At 37.7% G+C, this 24094-nt stretch overlaps 1 protein-coding gene across 3 annotated transcripts in view; it reads right to left on the bottom strand.

Annotated features, from left to right (window-relative positions):
* Positions 1-24094, bottom strand: part of ADAMTS19 (ADAM metallopeptidase with thrombospondin type 1 motif 19) — a 232549-nt gene that overhangs the window by 176287 nt on the left and 32168 nt on the right. For all 3 annotated transcript variants that reach the window (XM_088798593.1, XM_088798594.1, XM_019756011.3), the window contains exon 3: positions 6601-6766. In XM_088798593.1, the coding sequence (XP_088654719.1) occupies positions 6601-6766 (166 nt within the window). The remainder of the gene's footprint in view (positions 1-6600; positions 6767-24094) is intronic.

Raw genomic sequence — 24094 nt, 5'->3', positions numbered from 1 at the left:
TAAAATTCTAGCATAGAGATTCATATAAATAAAATAACCCAATAAATAAAAGATAACACTATTTTTATTTTGAAACAAGTGACAAAATAAAGGCCTACTTGCAAAAAGTGCCTGAAATGACGTCCCCACACAGCCTAATTTCAGGCAGGTGCCCCTAATTACTCAAACATTATGCATGGGTTACAAAGGATTTGGTTCTGTCTTCCATCAGGATCATATACAAGTTATGACCTTAGGGTAATAAAGATTCCTCAAACAGGGCCAAATAAAAGTAGTAACCACAAATAAACATATTTATAAATTTAACTACATAAAAATGTAAAATTTCTGTTTATTAAAACATGCCACTATCATAATGAAAAGCATGCCACCAACTGGGAGAAGATATTTACAATGCTTTCCCATAATAAAGAAATAAAAGCTACTCTAAATCAATGACAGATAACCCAATTGAAAAATTGGCAAAGGACTTGAACAACCATTTCTCACAAGAAAGATATCCAAACAGCTAATGAGAAGCATATGAGAAGGTTCTCAGTCTCATTGGTCTTCAGGGAAATACAAATTAAAACCACAATAAATTAAATTAATTAAAATCTCGAGAATGGCTAAAATAAAGAGATGATTATATCAAGTGTTGACAAGAATGTGGGGACAGCCGCAAGTACCATACACATACATGCTGGGGGTTTAAATTAGGACAACACTGAAAACCTGATGGCAGTATGCACTGAAGTGGAACGTTTGTATTCCCAGTGATCCAAGGTCTAAAATATATGCTCACCAGAAATGCATGCAAATCACATATACAAATTATTCAGAGCAGTACTATATTTGAACACAGCTCAAATAACCATCACTAGTATAAAGGATAAAGACATTTGGGGCTATTCATACAATGAAATGCTATATAGCAATGAAAATAAATCAACTACTGTAATGTGTGAAAATACGGATGAACCTCATAACCAACCAGAAGGTTGGCACAACAAGAAGCCAGTTACAACAGACTAGGCAGGGTAGGATTCCATTTATAGAAACATCAAAAACTAGGAAGACATGATGTTAAACGTCAGGATAGGAAATCTTAGGGCAAAAGAAACTTGTACCTATGAGTGGGCACGAGGAGGGCATCTGTGGTACTGAAATTTTCTATTTCTGATCTGAGTGGTGTTTGCATGGTTATGTTCATTTGGGAAAAATCCAGCAGTTATACATCATTTATGTAACTTCCTGTATGCATGTGGTTCTTCAATAATGAATTTATGACTTTAACAGCTGTATTGAGGTATAATTTACATGCCATAACATGTAGCCATTTAAGTGTACAATTCAATTAGTTTTAATAAATTTCTACAGTTATGCAACCATCTCCACAATCCATTGTTAAATCAGGTATCACCTGTTCCTCTCCTTGCCATTTAACAAAATTCTGTTGATATCACTAAACTGCTATCAATGCCCTTCCCAAACTTGTTGGACTTGTATTTCCTTCCTATAATTTTTGTGGAGTCCCTGGAAGTAAACATGTGTATTTCATTATTCTTATTTCCTTGGATGTCTCTAACTTTGTTTTCAATTTGGAGATAAGTATTCTCACATTCTAGTCCATCATCTTGGTTCCTGATAAATTCCTTTTCTTGAGTCTTGTTCCAGGTGTTTTGGCTTTGGATTGCCTATTCTATTTTATTCTATTCTATTCTATTCTATTCTATTCTATTCTATTCTATTCTATTCTATTCTATTCCATTCTATTCCCTATTCCACCTGTCTTGCCCTCGAACACCTTTTCATGTGCCAGAATTAATTTGTCTCTTAAATTCTTGAACCCTTCTGTTACTGATTTCTACAGCCAACTCAGTTAGCTCTGAGCGCTAACATGAACTGGATCTCACCACCATTACTGAAAACTTCATTGGTTTCAGATATCTCCATAATTTACAGTTTCTCACTTTTTCTCACAGCGACACAGATTAAAAATCTATTTAACAAATAAAGTTTTACCCAAATATCAATAGAGGCAGTTAATTAAGTTAACCAAAGTGTTATGAAATTAAATACAAAGACTCCTTACTTGTGAAACTAAGCTTTATATCATGAAACAAGATAATATAAGAAAAAACAATAACCTTCTGCAACAGAACCACTATAGTTAAAAGTAAATTTTAGGGACTTATATGCCGTACCAGAAGTTAATATCAACGACCTTGATGAAGGACAACATAAGAAAGTGGTTTCATTAGTATCTAAGATCTATGGCAGTGAAGAATGAATTTTTTAGTTTTTCGAATTGTAATCTCAGTCCTACCTACAGTTACATAAACTTGCAATATTTAGGAGGGGATGTTCCTACAAGCATGTGAAAAGACTCATCTTGGCAGGGTAAACACCTCATGAACTGATTATGGGAAAAATTAGATGACAGATAGATAGATAGATAGATAGATAGATAGATAGATAGATAGATAGACCGATATGAGTGAAAACGATGCAGTGCTAGGAAAAGAGAGGATAAGATGATTGGCAAAATATTAGAAAGTAGACATCATCATAAGCAAAATTGATCAAACTTAGGGGAATAAAAAGGGAAGTAGTTAGAATTACTCTTTCTTGTTGCTGTTGTTTGTTTTGGTTAATGCATGGGGTGGGGGGTTGTTTAGCTCTGATTTTTGAGGGACTGGGTAGATATTGGGAGATATGGGCACGGAGTTTGGGAGGCAAGATGATGGGTTCAGCTTTAGATTTATTAAGTCAGAAGCATCTGAGAGACATCTGAGTAGAAGTTACTACATACTTGACAGTCAGAAGAGAGGTTTAAATGGAGACAGAGTTTGGAACTAATCAATGTGTAAGTGAAGCTGAACCCATCAATTTGGATTCTATCACCCTGGGAAAGCATGTGCAATAAAAAGTAAAAAGGAGGAAGTTCTAGGAAATGCCTATATTTAGGGAGGGTACATGTGGAAGAAGACACGCTGTGGAAGAGACAGAGGTAAGAAAAATTGAAGGAGAGCTAAAATGAAACCAGGGGATACAAAATTATAAAATGAGGGGCTTCTGAACTGTACCAAGAGTGGTAAACAGACCATGTAAGAGAGAGAAGTTTGTTTCCTTTCTTGCCCCATATAGTGACAGCTTTGTTGGCCCCGAACTGTCAGTGTGTGGCGCCCATATTTGCATGTTATATTTAAATAGGCTACTTGGAACATTCTAGGTTTCTTAAGAATCTGAACTTCACGGTAGATGCCATCATACAAGTTAGCCACTGTGTGTGAAAATCATATTGAAGTAATCTTTTTATTAAGTCGTTTCCTTTGAAGTCTTAATTCTCTACATCAACTATGCTGAGCTCATTCTTCATCTCATAAATCTTGAGACCATTTTCTACCCATATGCATGTATAAAAACAACATAATTGATACCGCACACTTGCAGTTAGAGAAGAGATTTTAATATGCATGTTCACCAGTGCTCAGTGTATGATGTCCGTCATATCCTCCACATAACGACAATAATCTCCACAACCGTCACGGACGGCGTATGGAAATGATTTCAGTAGTGTTCTGAGTCCTACACATACACATAAGTTTATACCAAACTGCTAAGGAATATATATCAATAATGTCACTTGCCTGCTTAAAATCTTCAAAGACCACATTTTGCCTTCCAGATAAAGCACTTCCCAGGGCACACAAGTCCCTTCATTATCTAGTCGATGACTACCTCCCCAGGGTTAGCTCATGACCATATTGCAGACATTTGGCTTCTGCTCCCCTGGTCGATGCTTTCTCCTGCCTTTATACTTCTACATGCATGGTTCCTTCTGCCTGAAATGCTCTTTCCTAACAACATGTACTAAAAATTTCACATACGTTTTTCATTTGCACACATAATCTCACTTAATTCTGACAACAGCTCTGAGCTTCGGGTATCACTATCCCCCTTTGGTGTAGTGTAAATGGAGCTTTTGAGAAAGAAAGCAAGTTCTCCAAAGTCACACAGCTAGTAAGTGGTAGCACAATAATGTGAACACAGGCATCTGGCCCCAAAGTCAGTTATCTGGAACTGCATGTGCTGTCCGCTTTTCTGTCTGTGCTATGGATGAGTTTTACTTTATCTTTGAGGCTCATCCCCCCAGTAGCAGAAGCTTGGGATCTTGTGTACTGAGTCTCTCACACTTCTTATCACATTACAGTATAGTTATTCATTTACAGTTTGCCTAAAATAATACATTGGTCGCCTCTTGAGAAAAGAGTTGTGTCATTTAGCTCTACATCCTTGTCAGGTGACTGGTCATGTTTATGTTGCAAATAATGAAGCTAAAGGTCAAAAGTTTGAGGGAACTGAGTAAGAGTACCTTGCTGGAGTGAGACTAATGTATGCCTTGAACCCGGGGTTGCTGACCCTCAACCTCATGTGCCCTCCACACCTTTATGTTGTCTTCTAATAAAAAAATAGGACAAAATCATCCGAAAGTATGAAGGTCCCTGTTTCAAAAAAATATCATGTAATAAATACATATAAACTAATATACCTAAGGCATTACAATGATGAAGGGACATAGTGCGAAGACCAAGTTGAATACAAGTAAACTTGACAATTCCATTGTACAAAGGCAAATGCTTCCATGTTATTCAAATTTGAATCATACATCTAATATGTTAATACATCAGCCTGAAGTAAGAAGGAAAGAGCTACAATTAGACATATCATAAATTAATATTTTCTTTCACGGATTGTGAATTTTAAAATAAATTTTTAAATTCTAGCCTCTTAAAAAGCAACTGAAAATAGGTAAGCTCAGTAAATCATCCAACTAATGACAGCTTGGCACTTCTGGCACACAAGTGCTTGATCCAAATGGGTCAATTATTATGTAACAGGTATGCCTAACAAAAAAACAATTAAAACTTTATGAGAAATGCTTGCCAAATATGAAACCATGTATTTATGCTTTATAAACCTATTAAAATTAAGAATTTTCTAGAAACCTTTCCCCCAGGCACAACAGCACACAAAGCCTGCTTTGTGTCATCCGTGTACATGAGTAATTAGAACAGCTGGAACTTACGATGATTCAAAAGTTGCAGTGTCAATTTCCAGTATAACTCATACAAGGCTATCTACTTAAATGAACTAAATCCAAGTTGTTGCTCTTATCATTTCTGGATGCAAAAGCCTTTCTGTTGCTTGTTCATCATGCTATGACTTTTGTTCAGCCGCTATATCTTTTGTGTTTATAGCTCTAAAAATAAAGAAGGGGGTGTGTCTTATTTAGATTGACTTGATCATGTGCCTTGAACTGTGTGACACAGAGACAAACCCACTTAATCACTTTTGAAAATGATCCCCACACAGACTGATCTCATGAGCTTTCATGAAAGAAAATAGAAATCACACGTTAATTTGAGGTGAATATATCTAAACAGAAACATACAGTAATTCTTTCTGAATCCAAACACCCTAGACAACTGATGATATGAACCACCTATGGTCTCTGTAAATGTTACCATCATCACAATTCCTACATCTAAACCAGCCTCAAACACCGTAACCAACTTTAGAATTAATATCCTGGCACTAATTACATTCACACCTAATTTTTAAATCTGCAAGTCAAATTTTAAAGTCTTTACACCAAAAATTCTTCAATAAATTCCTATTTCCTTAGATTCTAACTAGAAATAGTTCTCATATCAGTGGATCGTCACTGAGATGTCTGGTTTATATGTCTAAAAATGTTTCCTAGTTACTTTCTGAATGATTGCTATTACCTTCAGGTTCTACTTAAGTAAGAGAAATCGTTCATTTTCCTTACCATTCTTGCTAATGCCACAGATCTCTGCCAAATGAAGTAAGGAAGTGTACAAAATAGTCACAATTTTATTTCTGTGAAGAACTGGCAGACAAACAGAGGAGAGGATTTGGTGGTTGGAAATGTTTATGTGCTTCTGAAAACTGCCAGATTGAAATGAAGGGAGTCTGATACTGAGAATGTAATTCAAAGAAATAAATTTTTACTCTCCTTCCTAGTCCTCTGATAATTTTAACCTCGAAGACGACTTTTACTTGGGTCAAATAAAAAGAGAAAAAAAGAAAGAGTAGAAGAATCTTCTGGTCAAAGGAAGGAGGTAGCTGTGATGTTCTCACAGAGCAGGACTAAAATAAGGCCATGAGCTCACAGTATCAGTTTCAGGAGAGCTGGAATTCTGTCAGTGTCATTTCTATTCCAGTGAGGTGACCCATATCCCATGAGGAACAATTCAGGAAAGATATAGGGCATGGTATATATTAATCTCTGAAGTCCTTTTGAGTTTCTATTTTTTTATATTAAAATGTAGCACTTCACAGAAACTCAAAAGACAAGTCTAAAATAAATATATTTAAATGCCATTAACAAAAAGAGATTGCATACTAACAAAAATTGATAAAGCTAGTGGATGGATGGCCAGGTAGATGATAAAAAGGGAGGGCGGGAGGGAAGGTGGGAGAGTGGAAGGGAAGGAGGAAGGAAGGGAGGGAGAGACGAAGAGAGAAAAAAAATTGAAGGATTCATCTTACAGTGCATATTTACTTAAATCTCTCAGGAGAAAGCATTACCTGAAATGACACCACAGAAATGGCCGTGAGGAGGTGACTTCTCTGTGACTTTCTCCTCCATGGACCTTTTCTGCCTATATACACGGTGTGGGTGACCCGTTATGGCCATTGTATCATTGAGTGGTTCAATAAATATGAAGTCCTCATTGAGCTGTATAAATCCCATCTGGAATATATAACACAAAAAAAGATATATAAGAAATACCATTTGAATAAACTACTTTCTAGGTTCTCCTATTCACACACACTCTGTTTTCGTTCACATATGTGCACACATTCTTCTAGTGAAGCTATTTTAGCAACTGCATAATAAAGTAACTGTCTTCCCATTTTATTACTTCATCTTTATGTACTTTATTGCACTAGCATAAACTTCATTTAGTTAGTCTTAGCCTGTGTGGGTGGGAGGCTAGATGCCAGCAACAGATGCACAGTAAAAATTCTGGAATGTTAAAGGCTCACTTTGGGAGACCCATGGGGTCACTTACATGTACACCGTGTACAGAAGAGCAATACAGTTTTTAATTGCATACAATACACAGTCCAACTTTTTGACAATCGTTATTTAATAAAATAAGTCATGTAACATATCAAAGCAAACGTAGGAGACATAGCATTGAAGTTATTATAAAAATATTCTTAAAGCCTTCTACTAAACATTTGGAAAACCTTTGAATAATAAATTACAGAAAAAATAAAGCATCACTTACATAAACAAGTTTCATTTCATACAGTGACATGTTTTTAACGTTTGCCAATTGAAGACAGAGGGCTAAAAACTGTAAAATATGGTTGTGATCAATAAAAAGAACTTATAACAAGTAGGTATCCTTTTATTATATTGAAGCTAAGCCTAGTCATTTCTTTCCTTCCTTTTTTAGAATATCAATGTGCATTATAACTAGGAAAATATTTCACATGGAAGAACATATGACTTAATCTTTTCAATTTTTATTATTTTACTCAACTGTAATATATATAAATATATATTTGACTATTCCGTTAACTCTTTAGTAAATACTGTTGAAGAAATAATCCCTGAGAACCTGCATGATTCATATCCAATCTGCTAATATCAAAGTTCTTAATTCTGTTTTGCCTTAATTATATGAAATGTATAGCTCATTTTAATTTTATCTACCTAAACCTAGCATAGTAATAACATAATTACTTCTTCAGGTATAGTAATGCTTCCAAACTGAATATTAGAAAAAGTAAATCTACACTAAAAAAAAAAGGTACGTTTTCTTTAGAAGTGTACAAGAGGGTTTATTCTTTTGTTTTAACTATTAAAGTGCGTTGCTTCTTCTATACAGAAAGACCAGGTGATTACCAACATGCCACCTCATTTTATTCTGTAAGAATTGACATTAAGAATAAATCTAAAAATCCTCATCAATTTCGTTTTATTAAATTTTTTGTATAACCAACAAAATTCTCTAGTACTAGAATAACAGTTCCTCCACCTCCGTCTGTCCCCTTCTCTCTTTCCTAGTCTCCCCCTCTCCCTCTCTTTCACACACACACACACACACACACACACACACACACATATGTACATGCACACATTATTTGGGGGTGGAGATAATGCAAAAAAGATTTATTCTAATGATTCTTTCAAAATAAGTATATTTTGGGGCCATCTTTGTGTAATTTTAATACGACTTCCAATAAGTTCTTTCATTTTTCATACATGTTTTTCATTCTCTCGAATATGAAACTAGCTTGCATTTTAAAGTAATTCTATGAAACCGAAAAAATTGTCCCTAGAGACTAACTTGATGGGGGGAAAAAGAGAATAACATCGATTTATAAATGGAAATAATCATTTAAAATGTAATATGTCTACGCATGGATTGAGGGTCCAGATTGTGAAAATACAGAAATGTTACTCTTATAGTATGTTAGTGTGATTCTGAGGTTCTGTCAGTATTCAAGAGCACTAATGAAACTGACAGTGTGGCTGATGATTAAAATAATAATTATTATCATACATAGTTAGAGCATCTCAGATAAACATGCTTAGTTTCTCAAAATCATAACACATTCTTTCAACAGGATATAAGCGTGGTTAGATTTATAACAATAAACCCTATGCAATGTAATTGCATACGATCATATAAAATTTAATGATTACAAGAACAGATTCTGGATTTAAGATTATTTGAGTTCATAACCTACTACTAGCCATGCAACTATGAGAAAGTTACAGCACCATTATCTGTAAGATTCATTTTTTTAAAAGCACATGTACTTTTCTTATCCCAGAATTTGATATTGGGTAACCACTCCATAAATATTCACCATAATTTGTATTTTATTAATAAGAATTCCCACAATAACTATAAAGACCCAAAAATCTGAGTATGGAGTAAGAGCTCAGAGAGTTCAAACAAGCAAAGTTTATTCCTCTTTGTATCCACTTATTAGCATATTAAATATTGTTTGAAATAAATGGGGTTCTTTTAGTTAGAATTGGAAACCTCTTCAAAACATAGAATTATCTGTTGTGTTAGGATGTTATCGACAGATGTTTTTTAAAAAGGAAAAAAATCTTGGAATAATTATAAATGGTGACTCATTCATTTAATGTATATTTACTGTCTGGCCACAGTGTGCCAGACTCAGTTCACTCGGGGCACACTCAGCCCCCAGTGTTCAGTGTTCTCTCTCCAGGGAAAGGTTTTCTGTCTGAGACCAGAATACTATCCTGCAGCACAGGAAGTGCTCTAGCTGAGGTCGCTATATTTCAAGATAATGACTTGTATTATAGCAGAACTGAAAAACCTGAAAGGATTAAGAAGCACAATGGGTAGTAACAAAATAGTCATAGGGATGTAAAGTACAGCATAAGGAATACCGTCAATAATATTGTAATAACTATGTGTGGTGCCAGGGGGGTACTAGACTTATGGGGGGATCACTTTGTAAGTTATATACATGTCTTTCAAATCAAAAAAAGGAAGGGAAATATGCATCCTAAAAAAATAAAACAAAATAAAGCAGAAATGCAGAAAATCTTGAGGTTTTCCATGTCTCCACAAAGGACTTGCTTTTTCCAGTAACCAAATAAATTGTTTTCCCTGCACTGTGATTTTACAGGCCACGCAAGAACACAAATCTGTACGAACTCCTCTGCACAACGGCCCCTGTGTTCAACAGTCCACAACCAGGCAGCATTCACTTATTGCAAATATTGTCCTTTCAATTTTAAAACGAAAGAAAAGATTATGTGAATTAATATGACACAATTCACTATCTAAAGTAAATGCAAACTACATAAGGTTTTTCTCCCAGATTGCCCTTCTTGGGTTTTTCAAAATGATTTTAACTATTTGGAGACATTTCATGCAAATATTTGGAAATGAAATTTTCACAGTTGTTCCCTACCTTATTTCTGCCATCATATACATTTCCTCATATGGTGGGATCTGTGTTTTTTTTTCCTCAGGAATGTTATTCTTTGATTTGACAAGTTAGCAAGAATTTCAGTATTTTGCAAATTGACCATCACTTACGTGAAAGTAAGTTTCCTGCCATTTCTTTTCTTACTGGTTCTGATATTTTTTTTTCTCTATTTAGATGCCTCTGTGCTTTTTAAAACAACTATTAACACTGATCTTCATGCAGGTATACTGACATGCCACCAACTTCTAATCACAACATGAAATTTGATTTGGACAATGCACAAATTTTAATACATTGTTGCTTAAATTCACCAAATCTCAATGTTTCATTTGTTCAAATTTAAATTAATTATGGTCGAACAAATTCTAAAGCTCTAACGTAAGCATCACTGAAAAGTAACTAAAAACTTAGAAAGCAACATGGCATTCTCCACTCTAGTTCCCACTCCTGCTTGGTTAAGCCCATCCCTTTCACTGCCTCACTTCCAATTCACTCCCAGAACTAAAGCTCTGCTCTGGTTACCTCAAGCGTGCTCTTCATTCTTCCATGTTCCTTTCTGGAAATTTTCTTTATTTTCCAGAACCTTGGTTTTCTAGCTAACCTTTCACTGGACTGGCTGCAGGTATTTATCTGAGGTTCAGACTACGTATTCTGAGAGTCTTTGATAATACCTTATTTTTTAAAAGATATGGCATTATCAAGAACTAAATATCTAAGTGCTAAAGGACGTGAGCAAGGCCTTACATCATTCTAATCTCAGGATAGAGAAGCATCTTGAGGGATAGCAGGATTTGGACTAGACTGGGGTGAGGACACTCCCTGTGAGAGGAGGCAATGGGAAGCGAGGGAAAAGAGGACGTTGGGTCTGGGAAACAGTTCTGGAAGATGCCTGGCTTGAGTAGAGAATTGCGGAAATGTAGCCCAAAACTACAAAAGGGACGCATATAATTGAAAACATCGAATGACAAAGTTCTTGATAGGAAAAGGAAAGTCAACATCCTGAAGGTTTGAGGATAACGAGGCTATTGCCTGACTATAAGATATATTAGAGAATTAGTGACATACTGGAAGTAGCACAAGTGTTTTATTTCTAAACAACAGTCATAGAAGTTGCTGAAAATATCTGGCATCGGTGTATGCTTGTAAAAACATCTTAGACAAATGTCTGATGCTCTTCATGATCTGAACTTCTATATAAGTTTGGCTTTATTTTCCTAAGTATCTCTATGTATGGTAATGTGAGAATGTATATCTCATTCAGTAAATAAAGCATTATATAGTTTAAAATGTAAGCACAATATAGGCTTGACATAAATTACACTGTTTGTTTTATGCTTTATTCAAAAAATGTCCTTTTCAATATTATTGCAAGTGATTTTTCATGCATTTGTGTATTCCATACATACACACAAACCTGTAGGAAAATACACTCGGACACCACATCTGTCCCACTGTCTTATCACACTAAAATACTCTTCCCGACTGGATCCTTTCAACGTTTTCCCTTTATGCCGACAGGGATAAACTCCAAATCCTTAATGAAGATAGATAAGGTTTAAGGTCATGACAAACTCTTGCCTCCCACTCCAGCTTTATTTTTACTACTTACACGTCATATGCAACCATAACAAACAAATTTTAATTGTGAGAACAAACTTTCTATTTTAACATGTTTCAGAATAACTGTTAGTTGGATGGTCACATCTTGGTTCACTGCACATGCTGTTCTCTCTGTCCAGAAAGTCACTGTGGAGAGTTATTTCTTCAAAATCAAGCCAACCCTGACCTCTCCCCAAAGGAACTACTGCCTCCCCCATCCACGTCTACACTAATAAGGACCTTTCCTTATTGCACTAAAATCCACCGAGGTAGTTGTTTTTGTGTCTCCCTGATTAGACCACGAGCTACTTAAGGAAAGGCTCTGGCTACAGGGCTTCTCTCCGTGTCTTCCAAATGCAAGATTTGCTACGTAGCAGTTGCTCAAGGAATGTCACTTTGAACTCAATGTATTCTTCCTTCTGGCATTTCCAGTGTTGCTTTCCTTGTGTGCCCAAGGTCTATCTTTAGGAAAAGCAGCGGGTGACCACCTCATGAACATCGTTCTGTTTTCTTTCCCTGACAAAGGGCTTTGAAAAGAATCATGAAACTACAATGGAAGAAGGAAACTTAGAAATCATCCGGCCATCGCTGGAGTTTTAAAAATCAAGAAAACCTAAGCGAAATAAGTCAGACAGAAAAAGGCGAGAACCATATGATTTCACTGATATGTGGGATATAAAACTGAAAACAACACAGGAACAAGACAAACAAATAAATAAACAAAAACTCATAAACACAGACAATAGCTTAGTGGTTACCACAAGGGGAGGGGGGAGAGGGGTGGTAGATGAGGGTAAACGGGGTTAAATATTCGATGATGGAAGGAGAACTGACTCAGGATGGTGAACACACACTGTGATATATAGATGATGAATTACAGAATTGTACTCTTGAAACCTATGTAACTTTATTAACCATTGTCACCCCAATAACTTTTAATTTTTAAAAAAATCAAGAAAACCAAGGCTTTGAAATATTGCAGTCTTGCCTGAAATCACAGAGTTCATGTGAAAGTCAGGGCTACAACCTAAGCCTCCCAATTTCCAAAGTGGTTTTGGGTTTTAATCCATCACTCTACATTTGCTTGCTACCTACATTCTACTTACATTTTCGCCTGCATTCTAGTTTCCCCCACTGATCTCCAGAAATTGTCCTGGGCCACCCACAGTGTCCTTTCCTTTATTCTCCTAAGGCATTTGACCCTGGACCACTTTTCCCTTCCACAAATATTATGTTGCTCTAGTTTTCTTCTTTTCTAGCAACTGTTTCTGTTTCCTTAAACAGGTTGTGTTCCTCACTCGGAGGCAGGTCTTTGGTTAGCAATTGTTCTCTGCATTTATCACCCCCAACAGTTTTATAACCCCCTCTACAGAGATGATTTCCCAAATGCCGCCTCGCAGCCCACTGCTTCCAATCGAGAACCACTCTCCATGTCTGTCACTTCTCATCTCACTGCTGTTGTACCATCACTCTCCCCAAACTAGCACCTCTGCTCTAAGTTCAGACCCCTGTTCATGACTCTTTTTTCTAGTTTCCCAGAAGAAAAATACATAGTCCTTTACGTTTCCCTTTTCAAACTTATGCAAAAATATTTACTATATGAAAAGAATAATATAAGAAATTGATATGCCTGTGTGCCAGACACTGTAAATGAATTTCATCAGTTATTACATTTTATCAAACAGCAAGGACACGTAAGCTCATTTCACCAGTTTTAGAGTTGGAAAACAAAACTGAGTTTCAAAAAGGTCACAAATCAGTAAGTGGCGAAACAGGATTCAAACCAAAGACTGCCTGGCTTCGGGCACATACTGCTTTGTGAGGCTATCTGGAAAAGGCTGGGCCTGCCGTCGGACTGTTATTCCAAAGAATTCTCATCTTTAAAAAATTTTGCACTAAGGATTTGACGTCAAGCACAACACCTCACAGATGGCAGATGTCCAAAATCTGATATCAAGAGCAAGGCCAGGCCCCATCCCTCACACAGCAGAAGACTAAAATACTGCATTAGACTCTGAACTTTATCTGAAGCTGACTGTTTTATGTGACCAGACTTATAAGCTGCCAAAAGCACACTGGCTTTCTGAGTGGGCTGAGGGTTTCATCTCCAGGCTTCCTCCAATGGCGCAGACCCCAGAGCTCCCCCATGGCAGATCTGGGAGGATATTTCCAGATTTTCGTGTTTCTTTCCTTCGTCCTTTCCTTTCTCTTTATTTTCTTTCTTAAAATGTGATCATAAAACATGAACTTTTAAATAGCAAAATCTTTACAATACATAAAGAAAATAATCATCCCAAATCCCATCATATGGAATAAATAGAATGTATATTTCTTTCTCCTGTAAGCACATATGCGTGTATCAGTGCATGTGCATGTGTGCTGCCTGTACACATGCATAATATGGTAACGTCTTATATTCTACTTTATGTTCCCATTTAGAAATAGCCTCATAGCTATTTTGTTTCTTAATAGCATTAAATAATCTTTCTAATTTTTTAATTCTTGAATAGTTTGGCTTCTAAATGTATCACAATTTTACTAGCTATGCATTCACTCAACTCTCTAGACAACAAGATGTTTATGAGCACAACTCTGTACAGCCAGAGCTCAGGAGGCAGCAGCTAATAATGCTGGCAAGACCCATCACCAACTTACACTTTCGGAGCAGAGAGAATGTGTTACCTATACAACTGGGTCACAGTTACACATAATTGCTCCATGATTGTTGGTTACTAAGCTTTACATTGATGGTTTATACACTTACTTTTGCCCGTGTCCTACTTCATGAGAAAAAGCAAAGTTAAAACGTAGCCTGGAAGCATTCACCCGACACCTAGGGGCCAAGGCAGGAGCTGAAAGTGACCATCCGGAGAAGACGAGTTAACTCTCTTCCAAGAACAAGTATGAGGTCCCAGGGACTGAGGGGCGCCTCTGAAGAGGAGAGCCTCCCAGGAACACACAAATGTGCCCCATGGGAGGTGGAGAGTGCTCATTTTAAGCAGCTATCAAACACAGCCCTCAGTAACACCATCCACATCACCTCCAGTCACCTAAGCTCCTCCTCTCGCCTCCCCCACAGCGTCCTAGAGGAGCCAGAGGAAGCCCTGTGTGTGGAGCAGAAGGAATGAAAGCTCTAGGTGGGGAAATAAGGAGGACTCTGGCCTCATCACCCCTTCCTCACTGCGTGTGATTAGCTCTAAGTAAGCCTGGATGTGGAGGGAGTGTGCCAGAGAAATTTTAACTTTATGTGAATTTGGATTGTCGGATGATTATATAATAAATATTTTAATTAGCAAACAGAGACTTTCTGTGACTAAATTTACCAGGGGATTGCTCACAACCTAAGAGTAAACAATACCAGAAAAATGAACACCCCCTTCCCCCCAAAAAAACCACCTGTTTTGTTATAACATCCCTAGAGTCCTGTTGACTCAATGAAAAGTTATTTATGCATAATATGTATTCAGGTGCCAAGTACTATGAAGGGGCTAGAGAGTGATATATAGATGGCCTTTTGGGTGAGGTGATATCTGAGCAGAAGCCTAGGTTATTAGAGATGGCCAGGCCAAGGAAAGGGGAAGAACATTCTAGGCAGCGGAAGAAACAATGACCCTGAGATGAGAATAAGTTTAGCATGTTTAAGGAAAAGCAAGGCTAGTACAGTGATACCCGGGAAATGATTATTAGAAAGGAACACAGGAGCATTCCATAGCAGTGTCACTTATTTGATTTATATTCAAAATAAACCCTGATGAAGTCCTCCTTTGGTTTTTAGACCATCTAACATTTCTTGGACACTGTTACAGATTTTACCAGGGGATGCTTCATGATGGCCTTCTGAGTTTATGTTCTTGTAACACAGTCTTATTTTACCTACATAATAATTACACAGGAATAGATTTCACTCCTACAAATGAAAAAAAATATGCTTTCTTTCCCATTTTCTTGAAAACCACTGCCCTCTTCTAACTTTTCTCCAACCTGTGACAGAGATACAGATTTAAAAACAATTTCTAAATGTTTCCTTTAAGCTGAATTACAGATAACACCACAAGTATGGTAATAAACAGAAAGTGCTCTATGTTGAAGAAGTGAAATGGAAGTGATAAAAACTGATAAAACAGAAAACAAATGTCCCATCCAAACATTTAGTTATCCAAAATGATTGACTTTGTTATCATGATGGTTACCTCATTTCTCATTTTACAGTCTAATTAATTTTAGCTCATATCAAGAAAAGCTATGACTTTCATATATATTTTCTTGTATCCATTCACTTTACTGTAATCTCTTGTTGCTTACAATGACTTTTTAATTAATCCCTTGGGATGTCTATAGATTCTTTAAATATGCAAAAAGCTAGTTGAGAAATAGACAGCATAGTCAGTTTTAAATCTACTTCTAAGTTCATCAACCAATCTACCCAAAAACTATTATGTCCCATTGCATCTTCTTGATGATTGTTTAATGTTCATTATAAATGTACCCACTGAATACCTATTATATGGCAATACGCAAGGTACTAAGGATTCAACGATGAAAACAGATTTAATCTGTCTTTATAAACCTTATACATTAGGGGGAAAACAGGGAAAATCAGGTATTCAGACAAATATCCTTAAGAAATTATAAATTGTGGAAAGAATCATTAAAGAAATAAGGATCTGAGAGAAATAGAACAGAAGTTGAGATACTAGAGAGTCTGGCCCAATAACACCTAAGGAGATAGCATTTAAGAAAAGACCTAAAAAAGAAGCCAGTCATATGAAAAAGAATATAAGTGAGGGAAGACTGTTGCATTAGGCAGATGATGATATAAACCAAGGCTATGACCCTGGAAGATATATAGGAGAAACTCAATATATCAACTTTGTGTTTGTACAAGCATACACTTTTTAGTTATTATTTATAACAGCATAGGTTTGTGTTCTGTATGTTTATGTCACAGTTAAATATATTTTTTAAATGAAAAATAAAGAATAAATAATATGTTACTTAGCAATGTAGAAGCCAGACAAGTACTAAAAGAAATGCAATTGTGAGATTTCTGGTCAAGATGGCGGAGTAGGGAAATGCTATGCTTACCTCCTCTCATGACCACATCAAAATTACAACTAAACTACAGAACAACCATCATTGAGAATTGCCTGAAGTCGAGCTGAACCAAAGCCATACAACTAACGACATACAGAGAAACTACCTGGAGAATGGTAGGAGGGGCAGAGAAGTGGAACCAAGCTGGTCTCACACCCACATGTGACCATTAAAAATTGGGATATCTCAGCTGTGGAGGACCCCTATGGAGGAGCAAGCTGTCCCAGCCCTGGGTTCCAGTACCAATGAGAGAAGTCCCCATAACTTTTGGCTGTGAAAACCAGCAGAGGTTGTGGCTGAGTGAGACTAGGACAGCTGCAATCCTAGGCAACCCTCTTAAAGGGCCCATGCATGGACTTACTCACTGGCAGCTTCAATTACTCTGAGCTCCAGGGCTAGGGCAGCAGCTGGAAAAGTGACAGGGATATACAGGGAGGAACTGAGTTGTCTGGCTTCAGGGCGAGGGCTAGAGAGGCAGCTTTCTCTCTGACAGAGAAGCTGGCAGAAGCCATTGTTTTTTGTTGAGTCCTCCAACCTTCTGGTGTGCAGCCACCATATCTAAGTCTCCATCAACCTGACTAACACCATCCGCCCCACCCTGGTGATTCCCTGAGACAGCACCCCACACAACTTTCAGGCAAAACCAACCTGCTTCCAGTAGCTTTTGCCTGCCTTACCAAATGCTGCAGATTTTCCTTAAGGCTCTCAAAGGTTCACAAAATCCAAACAAGCAGCATCTAGCGTCACTGTGTCCCATACCTCTGGCTGAGCAACCCTAAGCCTGGCATTAGCAACAGGTGGCCTTGGTTCATGACATGGCCTCTCAAGGCACCTCCAAGCACAGCATGAACAGCAGCCATCTGTGGATTACTTTGTAGCTCATGCCAGGTGGCCCCAGGCAGGGCAAAGGCTGCAGCTAAACTTGACCTGTGGTGGGTCCCCTCCCAGGAGGCCCCAGGGCTGGCACACTCAGTGGCCAACTTCAAAACGAGCCACAGCATCACCCAGCTGCCGCTAAGAATGACACACACAAAGGACACACTATGCAGGCACAAGACCCTGCTATAGAGAATCCTGTTCTGTACGGTCACCCCTGCACCAAAACTCCTCTATGGCAGTCAGGGCCAGTCCTCATAATCAATCAGCCTGAGGGTCAGTCCCTCCCATTGATGTGCAAACAGCAACCAAAGTTCAACTACAATAAGAGGCACATACAACCCAAACAAGGGACACGCTTGGAGCACCTGCCTCTGGGAGACATGGCAGCCATACCTAATACATAGAAACAAACACAGAGAGGCAGCCATGATGGGGAGACAAAGAAACATGTCCCAAATAAAAGAACAGAACAAAGCTCCAGAAAAATAACTAAACACATAAAGATAAGTAATCCACCAGATGCAGAGTTCAAAACACTGGTTATAATGATGCTCAATGATCTCAGGAGGAACTTTAACAATGAGATAGGAAACATAAAAATGGAGATAGAAAACATAAAAATAATAATAATAAAGACTACAATAACTGAAATGAAGACTACATTAGAGGAAATCAATAGTAGATTAGATGAAGCAGAGGATCGAATCAGCAATTTAGAAGATAAGGTAACAGAAAACACCCAATCAGAACAGCCAAAAGAAAAAAAATCCCCCCAAAAATGAGGATAGTTTAATGGGCTTTTGGGACATCAAGCATACCAACATTCACATTATAGGAATACCAGAAGGAGAAGAGAGAGAGAGCAAGGAATTGAAAACTTATTTGAAGGAATAATGATGGAAAATTTCTCTAACCTGGTGAAGAAAACAGGTATACAAGCCCAGGAAGTGCAGACAGTCCCAACTAAGATGAACCCAAAGAGGCCCACCCGAAGACACATCATAATAAAAATGAGATAGGAAACAAAGACAAAGATAAAGACAAAGAAAGAATCTTAAAAGCAGCAAGAGAAAAGACGTTACTTACCTACAAGGGAGCTCCCATAAGACCATCAGCTGATTTCTCAACAGAAACTTTGCAGGCAAGAAGGGAGTAGCAGGAAATATTCCAAATGATGAAAAGCAGCAACATACAACCAAGATTACTCTACCCAGCAAAGCTATCATTTAGAATCGAAGGGCAGATAAAGAGCTTCCAAGATGAGAAAAAGTTAAAGGAATTCATCACCACCAAACCAGTATTACAAGAAATCTTAGAGAGATTTCTTTAAGATTAAAAAAAAAAAGACCAAAAATATGAATAATGGAAATAGCTATATATCCATCAACAATTACTTTAAATATAAATGGATTGAATGCTCTTATCAAAAGATAGGATGGCTGAATAGTAAGAAAACAAGACCATTACATATGCTGCCTACAAGAGACTCAATTCAGATTGAAAGACACACACAGACTGAAAGTAAAGGGATGGAAAAAGATATTGCATGAAAATGGAAACAAACAAAAAAGCTGGGTAGCAATATTTATACCAGATAGAATAGACTTTAAAACAAAGGCTACAATAAGAGCTAAAGAAGGACCTAGTAATCCCACTTCTGGGAATTTTCCAAAGAAACTCAAAATGCTAGTTTGAGGGTACAAATGCATCCATATGTTCATTGCAGCATTATTTATAATAGCCAAGATCTGAGGGCAATCTTGCTGTGCCTGAGTGGATGAATGGATAAAGAAGAGGTGGTACATATATACTGCAAATGGAATATTACTCGGCCATAGAAATGAATGAAATCTTGCCATCTGCAACAACATGGATGGACCTAGAGGGTATTATATTGAGTATTGTAAGTCAGACAAAGAAAGATAAATATCATACGATTTCACTTATAAGTGGAATCTAAAGAACGAAATAAACAAACAAAACAGAAACAAAGTCATAGATACAGAGAACATGTCGATGGTTGCCAGATGGAAGGGGGTTGGGAGTGGGTGTAAAAGGGTGTGGGATTAAGAAATACAAATTGGTTGTTACACAGTTATTATGGGGATGTAGGGTACAGCATAAGGAATATAGTCAATAACATTGTAATAACTATGTATGGTGTCATATTGGTACTAGATTCATTGGGGTAATAAATAGGAGTGGGTGGGGGCAAGGTGAAAAAGGTGAAGCAATTAAGAAATACAAATTGGTAGTTATAAAATAGTCATTGGGATGTAAAGTAAAACATAGGGAATATAATTAATAATATGATAATAACCATGTATGGTTAGGTACTAGCCTAGTCAGAGGGATCACTTCTTAAATTATATAAATGTCTAATCACTATGCTGTACACCAGAAATATAAAACAATATTGAGGGACCGGCCCGGTGGCTCAGGCGGTTAGAGCTCCATGCTCCTAACTCCAAAGGCTGCCGGTTCGATTCCCACATGGGCCAGTGGGCTCTCAACCACAAGGTTGCCAGTTCAACTCCTCAACCACAAGGTTGCCAGTTCAACTCCTCGAGTCCCGCAAGGGATGGTGGGCTCTGCCCCCTGCAACTAAGGTTGAACACGGCACCTTGAGTTGAGCTGCCTCCTGGATGGCTCAGTTGGTTGGAGCGCGGGCTCTCAACCACAAGGTTGCCAGTTCAATTCCTTGACTCCCACAAAGAATGGTGGGCAGCCGCCCCCTGCAACTAAAATCGAACACGGCACCTTGAGCTGAGCTACCGCTGAGTTCCCAGGTGGCTCAGTTGGTTGGAGCGCATCCTTTCAACCACAAGGTTGCCGGTTCAACTCCCGCAAGGGATGGTGAGCTGTGCCCCCTGCAACTAGCAACGGCAACTGGACCTGGAGCTGAGCTGCGCCCTCCACAACTAAGACTGAAAGGACAACAACTTGACTTGGGAAAAAAAAAGGCCTGGAAGTACACAGTGTTCCCCAATAAAGTCCTGTTCCCCTTCCCCAATAAAATCTTTAAAAAAAAACAATATTGAATGTCAACTGTAACTGAAAAAATAAAAAGTGTGTGGGCAGGGAGAAGGTAAAGGGAAATAAGAGGCCCAAATTTCCAGGTATAAAACAAATAAGTCATGGGATGTAATGTACAGCACAGGGAATATAGTCAATAATATTGTGATAGTGTGGTACGTGTCAGATGGTTGCTGGACTTATGGGGATCACTTCTTCAGGTATATGAATGTTGAGTATCTATGGTGTACACCTGAAACTAATATAATATTGTGTATTAGCTATATTTTAATAAAAATCTTTTTTTTTTAATTTAATGGAAAAATGCAAAAAACGTTATCAATTAACACTGCTGAAGTATGAATGACAACTTGGTTGTTTGGGTGTTGTTTAAACAGCTGCTATTTGGGCAGTTGGAGTACATAAAACTCAATAGTGCGTGTTTTCATTCACAAAATCTGCTGCAAAGTTAGAAGCCAAGGAACATAGTTTAAAGTACTATACACATTTTTATTATACACATATGATACAAAAATATTTTCCTTTAATAAATATTTTCACATGCAATGTGTTTAACGAAAAACATTTAAATGTTATATACATAAATTTTTAATATTTGTGTTTTTTTTAAAAGAAAGAAATGCAATTGCTCCTAGTGGGCAGAAATCTAGGATGGAGAGGAGGGGGCAGGAGAGTTTATTTTCCCATTACAATTTTGCAGTAAGTATTGACTTTTCAAACAGTGTACATGTATGACTTAGATTACACTTTAATTTTAAAAAGAGGTTGAAATAGCGGGACACAAGACTTGTTGGAAGGCTACTGCAGTAATTAAAACAATAAGTAATGGTGGCATTAGTATAAAGTCTATCAGTGAGGAAGATCTGTAGATGAGCCAGGACAGAGTTAAAGAAATGAAATGGAAACTGAAGCAATAGCACGAGTCACAGACAAAAGAGACCAGAGGAGTTGGCAGGACATATTCATACAGAGCTCTGAAGACCATGATAAGGCATTTAGATTTTATTTGAAGTGTAATTGGAAGCAATTGTCAGTGGATGGCATAATTTGATACAAATTTTGAAGAGCAGATTATAGGGTGACAAGAGTAGAATCAGGGAGATCAGTTTGAATTTAATTATAGTAGTTCAAGTGCATGACGAAGTGGAAATACATGGGGGCTAAACTGAGGATGTGAAGAAAAGTAAGTACATTTCAGATTAATTTTGGATTCTCATACACACCAGAAGGCAACCACTCAAATTTGTTAATGGTTTAGCTGTTGGGACATGGAGGGACAGTAACACAGAGAACTAAGGATGACTCTAGCATTTCTGTGTTAAGTACTCAAGAAGGGAAGATAGATATCTGTGACTGAGATATAAATGCCAGACACTGAGGATGAAAGAGATTTGGGGGGCAGAGAATCTAAATTTCTGATGGGACCTTATTAGCATCACACTCTAACCAACTGAGCTAATCAGCCACTCCCAAGATGGGACCTTATTAGGTTTGATATAAAGTAAAACGTCCAAGTGGAGCAGCCCTGTAGACAGTTGGAGAATGGAGCGCAGTGGAGGGGTTTGAGCTAGAACTTAAATCTCGGAGCTGCCATAATAATTTTTCAATCCAGGGGGATGAGTGATGTTATCTAGAAAGAGAATGTAGAGAAAGAACAGCAAAGGGCGTAAGAGCACACGCTGAGGATTCTAACATTGAGAAATGGAGAAGGACTCAGCGAAGGAGACTGACGAGGAAGGGCTGGTGAGGTTAAGGAAAAGTGGGAGTTTGTACAGTTAATTGGAAAAACAAAACAAAACGGTATTACCTCTTTCTATATTAGCTTGAAAAAAAGACCATAATAATCTCTTTCATTTCACCCAGAAAAAGCTACTGTCCTATCTAACCCATAATGCTCAGGTTAAAAATTTAGTAGTCCTCTGCAAAATGACCCAACACAGGTGTTTATGCTGCTATGAAATTCAACACCAAAAACTGAGCTAAAGGACACTGCCCTGCCTCAATCAATCAGGGTTCTCAAAAGTCACAACAACGTGGCCCACTTTTGTTTCATTTTGTGGAGGCATGAGAAAAATTCAGACTTGTTAACTAACTTTGCTTGACCTATCTCCTTTCTTAAAGGTGGCTTCCCACTTGCCCCCCCACCTTAGCACTGAATGAGTTGGTGTGTGCTCCATGGAATGTCTAGTTGTTGGAGGGTTAGTCACTCAGTGATTTTTCGGAGCCATTCACCACAGTGCTGAGCACTTGCGGCACTTATCTCATGCTATTCCAGCCCAGTTGTGTGCTTAACGTGGAAGGGAATGAGACCACTGAGAAAGCTGCACAGCTGCGATTTGGGGAAGTTCTCATCTGGTTCTCAGCTGCCAGGTCTTTCTGGTGACCTCACAATTAACAGAGATGTTGCCAACCTCCTACACACCCCTAGAGAGTAGATGCAAATTCATTTCACCATGGAAACAAGATCAGTGGAGCAAACTGCTCAAGGACCACAGCACTGGTGCTCAGAGACTTGGAAAATGTACTGCAACTTATTCTCCGGATTCAATTAAAGGTCAAATAAATACAATAATTAATCTATTCAACAATGTTTACTGAGTGCAAACCATGTCATGTGATGGATGCGGGAACTATACCAATGTACAAAACAGACTGTCTTTTTAAAACAACCCTATCTTTTATAATCATTAATGAGTTTACTTGTTGTAGTTTTCTTTTAATTAGTTTCAGGCATGCAGAACAATAGTGACCAGACATTTACACCCCTCACAAGTGATCACCCCAACAAGTCACCCATCTGACACCGTACATAGTTATTAGAACATGATTGACTATATTCCCCAAACTGCACTACTCATCCCGTGACTTTTTTTTTTAATTACAGTTGACATTCAATATTATTTTATATAAGTTTCTGCTGTACAGCGTAGTGGTCAGACATATATATATATATATATATATATATATACATACATACATATACTTGTAGACTTTAAGTGTTCTTTCCCATTTGCACCCACATCAGCAAAATGTATTGTTGTTGTTCTTGTTGTTTTCCATTTAGGACCTTTGGATAATTCAAAGGGAGCGATAAATCTTGTACCAATAAAGTTCCTCCTCACGTGGCCTGTTTCTTAACCACAAGACCCCCAAATACAAATGTATGACTAGGGAGAGGTGAAAGAACACACTTGACCTTTTACCTCCCAACCTTTCTTTAGTCTTTTTCATATATGTCCCACCAATAAGCACAGAGGCTCAAAAGCCTAATGTAACCTCAGGCTGATTTATTAGAGGTTACCTCGGGAGGTCATACACAAAAAGAGATGAAATTATCTGGTATGAACCAGGGAACCCTATGTACTCTGCATATCCGAGACCACATCAAGAATATTACACCCATGCGTCACGTTTTAAGAAAGACTTTTATAAACATGAGCACATCCAGAAAAGAAATTAGGGGTCAGTTTGTTGCAAA

Source organism: Rhinolophus sinicus, chromosome 5 (genome assembly GCF_057876585.1).
Source record: "Rhinolophus sinicus isolate RSI-liver-muscle chromosome 5, RSI-T2T, whole genome shotgun sequence".
Classification (NCBI taxonomy): domain Eukaryota; kingdom Metazoa; phylum Chordata; class Mammalia; order Chiroptera; family Rhinolophidae; genus Rhinolophus; species Rhinolophus sinicus.
The sequence above is the reverse complement of the archived record's forward strand: the minus strand, read 5'-3'. Positions and strand labels throughout refer to the sequence as shown.